The 7932-nt window shown below is 41.1% G+C and overlaps 1 protein-coding gene across 6 annotated transcripts in view; it reads left to right on the forward strand.

The window, feature by feature from the left end:
• Positions 1-5840, forward strand: part of LCORL (ligand dependent nuclear receptor corepressor like) — a 78919-nt gene extending 73079 nt beyond the window's left edge. For 2 of the 6 annotated variants that reach the window (XM_077177670.1, XM_077177676.1), the window contains one exon: positions 5306-5840. In XM_077177670.1, coding sequence (XP_077033785.1) covers positions 5306-5346 — 41 coding nt within the window. In that variant the 3' untranslated portion in view covers positions 5347-5840. Of the gene's footprint in view, positions 1-4741 lie in introns of all 6 variants that reach the window. The other 4 variants (XR_013182146.1, XM_077177675.1, XM_077177671.1 and 1 more) reach the window with 4 other exon arrangements.
• Positions 5841-7932: the final 2092 nt, after the last annotated feature.

Consider the following 7932-nt stretch of genomic DNA (forward strand, 5'->3'; position numbering starts at 1 on the left):
CCGAGTCAGTGCTGTATGTCACAGATGCTCTTATGCTTTCCAAGCTGCCAGTCTGCAATCTCTGCTGGCAGTGTTTAACAAGTGCACTTTGCAGAATTTCTGTCTGACAGGAGGGTAAGAGCCACTTTGACCTTGCTCCCAAATAGTGGGGAAGGAGATGTTTTTATCTGTAGGTGTTGCAAAAGACTTAGAGAAACACAGCCCTGCAGTGATGCTTTCATAGCTGTTTTACAGCACACGAACACACAGCATTGATGGCAATCTCTGATGGGAAATGCTGAGGACTGACCTAACAGATAAGAGATATTTTTACCCATTCCTACTTTTTCTTTTTCCTACTTTTTTTCAACATGTTGTGACAGATTAACTCAGCAAATATATGGAGTTGAGCTAGCCAGATATGTTTTTATCATTTTCATACAACAACAACAGGTGTCAAATATCCTGTTTTTCCAGAAGAATGTGGCTCCAAACTGCAGAGAAAATAAGCAGTTGAAAGAATATTATTTTCCTTTTGTACTTGGCAGCCTCAAATTTTCTGGTGTTGCTCTCCCATCCTGCCATTAAAAATCAGTATTTATAACAGTATAATGATGGTTTGGGTAAAACTAAAGAAAGAAATTTGAATGAAAAAAAAAAAAAAAAGTTGTATTGAGGCAGTTTTAACAGGAAGTGTGGAAAAGAACAAGTTTTTCTTTAGCCCTTAGGAGCATGGGGAGGCCTCTCACTGCTTACTTTAGTAGAAGGTTGAATTCAAACCTTTCTATTTATTCCTTTTTATTTAATGATAGGAGGAAATTTTTGTGGGGAGAGATGATCCCTTTAGGCCCCAGCAGGCCTGGAAATTTAACTACACACAGGGTTCTCTGCTTAGCCAAGGAGACCAGAGGGCACCTAAGAGTCCATCGATGTTACTCTGATCTGATCTGAGTCAGAGTGACACAGGGGTGATTTGTTAGAACAACACAGGCAATCCATCCTTTCTGCAGCACTGTTCAAGGATGGTAAATTCAGTGATGGTGGTGGGGGAGCTGGGAGTGCCAGCACACACAAAACCATCCTGAAGCCCTCGCTGACTGTCCCAGCCCCATTGGTTTGGCAGCTGCCAAAGGCAGCCTGGAGCAGGGGAGGCCGTTCCCAGGAGCCAGCAGCGTGTCCTGGTCCTGCCACCGTGCACAGTGTGCTGTGCCATGGCCTCAGTGCCACCCCTGGGCTTCACATGGCTCTGGGGAAGGTCCCTTGCACTGAGCCATGGCAGAGCACCTGCTGAGGGGCTGCTGAATTTGCCTCCCCAAGGCATTTTTCAGATTGCTCTTGTTTCAGATCAAAAAGTATAGTCACATTTCCATGTGCCTTTTTTTTTTCTGTTAACTTTCTAAGAAGAGACAAGAATTATATGGATCAGGTATTATACATGGTGAAATATAAAATCTTTTCAATTAAGCAGTAAATATGTTACCAGCACTTCAAGACTATTTAGAGAAAAGGGCTAGGAAAGGGTAGTATAATTTAAGATGAAGAAAAAAATTGTGAGTTTTCAAGACATCTCACTAATTTGTTGTACAAATTGTGAAAAAAATGAAGCTGGTTTTCACCTTTTTCACTGGGATTTCAGCACTGTTGTCCTGTCTTCAAATTCCCCAGTGAAAACAGAGCTATTGGCTATGCCATGGCTGGAGTTTATGATGTTCCATGTCACAGAAACACCTGTAGCTGACTTCCACAAATCACATGCACGGAAACTGATTAACTGAGTCAGTCCTAGGTGAATAAAACCAAAATAGATGATAATTGCAGGCATGGTAAACACATGGCATACTAATTGGGAATTTGAACCTTTTTAGAGACCATTCTGTAAGGTCAGTATATGCCTGTTGTTTAGGGAATTAAAGGAAACTCCACCTTCTTGCTGGTGTGAGTGTTGGTAGTGCAGAGCTCCAGGGGCTGTAAAGTGGGGATACTCTTCCAGGCTCTCCTGAAGTAGGCTCCATGGCTTCTGGGACCATCAGGCTGTGTGTAACATCTTACTAGGAATGCTTTATGCACTGTGGAGCTTGTGCAAGTAGAGGGGAATAAAATGTAGAGTAGAATCTATTGATGGATTTGGCTGGAAAAATTCAACTGCTTCTGTTTGACTTTATCCCTTTAATTACATTCTCTGATTTAAAAATATTTAAATACACCATTTTTTACCTTGTTACATCAACAGCTGGAAAAGAAATCACTACAGGTAAAGGAATGAAAAGCAAGATGAAAGATTAGGTTCTTATTGGTTAACAAATATATTAAAGCAGATCTCTAACCATAATATTTTCCACTTAATTTTTATTAAGGTAAAATTTTCTAAAATACTTTCACTTTTTGTGTTGATGTTACCCACACTGAGGAACTGGGGGGAAAAAATTAACATTTTTCTATTCCTGTTTTTATGCATTTATTTAAAAAGCAAAGTTTTGCACTTTGTACAGAAACCTGTACAAACCTAAAATATGAAGAGTAGGACAGTTTCTGACAGAGCAGAGTCCTTGGAAAGGGCTGTTTGGTACTATAATAGCACTCAGCATTTTCATTTGTAGTCCAAGCAGATGAGAAGGAACAATGGCCACAGTTGCACCAAATCTAGGATTCACTGTTACCACCAGCAGTGTAGTTTGGAGAATGGCCCTTGGCAGCTTGGTGCAATTCCCAGTTGATCTGCTGAAGGAATGTGCCAGGTCAAACCAACAAAAAACCTTTGGCTTTTTCTGTCTGGCACTTGCCCAGCTTTCAACACAGTTTATGTGTCTACTGCTTGAAAGACAGTAGAAATGCTGGGGTTTAAAGTACTTTGCAGGTACCTGCACCACCAAAAAAAAAACAAAACCCAAACCACCCCAACTCTTAAAAAAACCAAACCAAAACATTCCTGCCCTATCCTTCATTTAGCTGTTGGGAAGTTGTGTTTTGCTACATGGCCCTGCCTGAAAAGCACAAAATCAGTAGGGGTAAAGAAAGCTGCTAACTGAAGCCTTAACACCATCTTCCACATGCACTTAATCCCATGTCATAAGAAAAGCCTATGACTTCCTGAGGGCAAAGATCCAAGTCTGAAGAGGTTGTAAACTCAAGAAAGTAACCTTGCTGACTGAAGTCCTGTCCATCATCTACACCTGCACTCCTTTTCCTGCAGGAAGGAAAGATCAGAGCAACCAGAGGAAAAGGGTGCAAGGCAAAACAAGACAAAAGATAGAGGCTGAATAATGACACCAGGACATGCAGAGCATGGGGGCAGTGCACCAGTTTGGAGGGTTGGGAACGAGTGTTAGGAAATGTGAAATTTCTGTTTCACTGCCATGTCAGCAAGGCACACAGCCTTGAGGGGTGCAGATATTAAAATGTGAAAGAATTAAAACTCTTTCTGATACCTGTGACAAACAACAGTGAATTCTCATTCTAGCTGTTGCCTAAGGTCTTTCCCTTTTGCTGTGACATAGGAAATGTTTTAATCCAAGTCAGTCATTGGTATTTCAGTAACACAAGCCAGTGTTTTAGGCTGTAGTCCTACACTGACTGACTGGCCTCAGCTACTCTGTGCATGTGAGCACTACACTGCAGCACATTCCATCCTTCAGAATGAGTTCTGTAATGAACCTCTTTTCCTGAAATGCAAGTAACAGCTGTTTCTGCTGCTTAAATACCCCTTGGATAGGAAACTATCCAAGATAGGTTCAGATAGTTCAGATAGGTTTTAGCATGGTGATTACCTCCTACCCTTAATTACAGTACTTAGAACATTATTTTTAGTACCTCGGAAATATTTTCAACTTTGTCATTCTAGAAGTTCTCAAAAACTTTGAAAAGGATGCTGAGGAACCCTGTATCACACACGGGGGACAAATCACTGCAGGAGGTAGACTAAAATAAAAGGGAGGAAGAGGTTTGACATGAGGACTGAAATTGTTTTCTGAGTGTGTTTTATATCTTAAATCACTTCTGAGTGCTTTTTATATTAAGGAAGATATTTTTTGATGATGAGGATGCTGAAACACTGAAACAGGTTGTCCAAACAGATGTTGGCTGTCTATCCCTGGAAACATTCAGGATCAGGCTGGATGGGGCTCTGAGCAACCTGATCTAGTTGAAGATGTCCCTGTCATTGCAGGGGGGTTGGAGTAGATGACTTTTAAAGGTGTCTTCCAACCCAAACTGTTTGATAATTCAATCCACACATCTGTCCTAGTCTGCTTAGTGACCCCCCCAAAGGACTGGCTTTCTTTCCCTTCCTGTGTTACTTCTTCCCCTAAATTTAAAACAAAATGCCATCTATATGTGAGTCCTTCCATGGCTGCAGTAAATTAGCAGCCAGCAATAAAAACAAGCCCCAAACTCTTGCCCAGTTCCTGCTCTGTGGCTTTACAGCAGTCAGCTGGAGCTGATTGAAGCAAGAGCAGCTGTTCCTGCACCTCCTGCAAAGGAGCAGCACGAGCAGGAGACTGCCCTGGCACTGACACTGCCAATGGACAGGGCTCAGGCATCCCCACACAGCCCAGCCCAATCTGCTGCACAGCACAGCACAGTCAGGTTCTAATCTCGGTGTTTCTGGAACATCTTGCACTAAAACAACAACAAAAATCCAGCAGAATACAGGATCTGCCAGCACCTCATCTTGCCTCTTATCAGCTTGTTTGCAGGGCAAGAGGAAAGTGTACTAAAATTTTTCTCATTTTTTTTCCCTCTCCTACCCCCACTTCTTTTCTCACAGCACGCTACAAGTGAAAGTCTCGGAGCCGCAGAATTCAATAGACATGAACACAGAAAATGAACATTTGAAGTCCATAAAGATGTGCCTTAATCAGCCCACTGAGTGGAATCTGAGTTTTTCAGCAGCATCTCTCGCCAGCTGTAAAGTTTTTAACCAAAATCTCAAAACTGATGAGAACAAATAGATTGCAGCTGTTCTTGCACTATTATTTTGTACATTGTTCCTGATTTTTCTTTTCTGCTAAATAATAAGCATTTATTACATTGATCTTGAAATGATCTTGTGTGATTTGGCTTTATATACTATTAGCATTATTCAGTTTGATGTACTTTTCTTTTCTAAATATGAAGTTTTACATCTGACCATCATGAAATTCTTGCAGTTCAAATTTATATCAGAATCGGATGTTCCCCTTTAACAGTATTGTGATTTTTCTATGTTCTTTAAATTTAACTATGGTTTCCCAATTTTATTTTTGTGCACGAAAGTTAATATATTATGTAATTTGTGGCATAGGTCACCATGTGAAGGTTTATGGTAATAATTCAAACAAATCTGTAACAGGTGGAGACCGACTACCTCGAAGCAAAGCAGTACAAAGGTAAATGACCTGAGGAGATCTCCTTCACCAACGGATGAAATGTATGGAAGCACCAGTTTGTTTCTGCAGTATGCTTTCATCTTCACTTACCTTGAGAACTTCTGTGTGACAGTGTTCAATGACCCTAATGTCTAAAAGAAAGACCAAGCCTGCTGGAGAATCTCGTGAAAGATTGTCATTCAACAAATCTGTAACTGCACTTTTTGAGGTTTCTGCTAAATGGTCTTTCTTCCCCATTTGTTTTTATGAATTTATGCCTGCCACCAATTAAAATGGATGTAAATGCTCTTCCTATTTCATTTTTTCCTTGTACTTTGGAAATTCAATGTAAAATCGAAATTTTATCTCTACTCAAAGAAGTAGTAAATGGTTGTAGCTGACTACATTGTAGACATTCCATGCTTAAATGATCTTAGCAAGGTTCATGTACTTTGTTCATCAAAACTTTATTATTGATACAGCTATAAAAAAAGTGTTAGAATAAAACCATATAATATACTTCTCTTTTCTGGAGTCATACATTCAGTAGCTAGAGTAGAGGTTTCTTAGTTCATGATGAGTTGTCTGTCCTTTACTTGACAAGAACTAATTTTCCAGAAGGAAATTTCCTTGGAAGACACTGTATTTTATAAAACAAAGGTTTTAAGGATTCACCTTACAAAAATGAAGCTGCATTTCCTCTTTACAGGGGTTTGTTGGTTTGCAGGTGCAATCCAGTAACTGAAATAAAGAGATTGTTATGAATTCTGGTGGCACAAGACCCAAGAGGGTATTGAGTCACTGAAACATTGGACATGATTAAAAGAATGTGATTTAAAAAAATAAACATTCATCATGTTTCGAGCTGTTTAGAAGGTCTTTATGTATCTCAACTGTTACATGCACGTGGACTCTGTGGGGCAACAAAGCCAAAAGGAGAATTCAACTTTGCAGGGGAGAGGAACTGAAGTTGACTGCAGTGGAGCCCCCCAAAGCACCAGGGTCGGTCAGGAGGCAGGCAGGACACAGGAGTCTTACAAGCAGTGGAGCAGCTGGACCTGTGTCCGTGTGCCCGGGCGAGGAGACAGCACACGGATGTTCTGATTCCAAAGAGCCAGTCAATACCAGCACCTCGCTGCTGTGATCATATCTCCCTCAGCTCCAAGCAGAAGCCTGGTTTTTGTTAACAAATCATTATCATTAATTATTATTATTCCTTTGAGTTTTCAGGCATAACCCAAGCTCACCAGCCCCTGCTGTCCTTCAGCCTGGAGAGCAGCTGGCCACAGGCCTGTTCTCAAGAGAAGCTGCTTTAGTGCATAGGCTGACGAGACTGAATATACAAGCAAACAAGAATCACAACATTGGATTAAAGAAACAAAAACTAGTGTGAGAATAACATGGGATCTAAGTTTGATGAGTGACCACTGCTATTTTACTGTTATTTAATAGGCAGTCAAGTCTAGGTCCAGTTCATGTTTGACACTGCACACACTGCTGTGTTTAGCCAGCAAAGAGGAAGGACACACAGTTGGTCCAGAGCAAAAAAGAGGCTGTTTTTAAATAAAATATTTTAAGAACAAAATTCAAGGAATAAAATTTTATTCCTTAGTTACGAAGCTGGGAAGTTAGGTACTTTTATGACATAGAATTAAAGTAAAAAACAGCATTATTTTAGCTAGAAGGAATAATGCATACCAAGAAAAGAGGTTTTTCATTGGAAGGATGACAATTCCAAGCTTGGCTCCTTGTCACCTTTGGATGTATTCTTGCTACCATGTGGCCTTTCTCAGGAAGTCAGCTGTATACACTGAAACTTTGATCATCAGTGATAGTGAACTTTGAGACAGCACACATCTGATTGTCCCATCCTGCAATGATGCAGCCACCCCTCCTAATAGGTAATTTTCAAGAACACATCAAATTTTGTATTACACAGAAAACCCTTCCCTTTACAGGGAATTGGGCAGGCAATGTACCCAGAGGGGCTGGAAATGCAGTGCCAGTTACTGCTCAAGGTTCTGGCTTGAAAGGATCACAGGGTAAGTCTGGCATAAAAGGACATCAGGAAGGTCCATAATTGTACACCCTGCTCAAAGGCAGCCAGCTGTGAGGAGTTCACACCTCGTCCTGTCTTAATAACTCCCAGGACAGAACCTGCACAGGCAACCTGTTCCAGCAGTTTTTAACTTGTTTCACTGCCTTTTTCACCTTCTCTTCTGGTCTGAGTTTCAGTTTATGCCCAGTTTTTTTATCCTCTCATCATATGCAACAAAAAGCCCAATTTTATCTTTTTACTGGACTCCTTGCAGGCAACTGGGGATCCTCCCAACATTCACAGGTTCAACAGGCCCAGCTTCCTTGGCCTCTCCCACTGGGAACTCCAGCCCCACAGGCCTCTAGTTAGACAAAGTCTATTTTCTACTAACACACCCCAGTGAAGCCACATCCACAGCAGAGGCATCCACAGACTGGGAGGTGACTTGAGGGAAACCTCATCTTTTCAGTCCAGCATTCCCAAGAGATGCCAGAGACAGAACCTGTATATGTGGCAAGGCACAACAGAACAGCAAGAAGGCAAAACTAAAGTCTTATTCAGGAAGGTATGCCC

Source organism: Agelaius phoeniceus, chromosome 4 (assembly GCF_051311805.1).
Source record: "Agelaius phoeniceus isolate bAgePho1 chromosome 4, bAgePho1.hap1, whole genome shotgun sequence".
Taxonomy (NCBI): Eukaryota; Metazoa; Chordata; class Aves; order Passeriformes; family Icteridae; genus Agelaius; species Agelaius phoeniceus.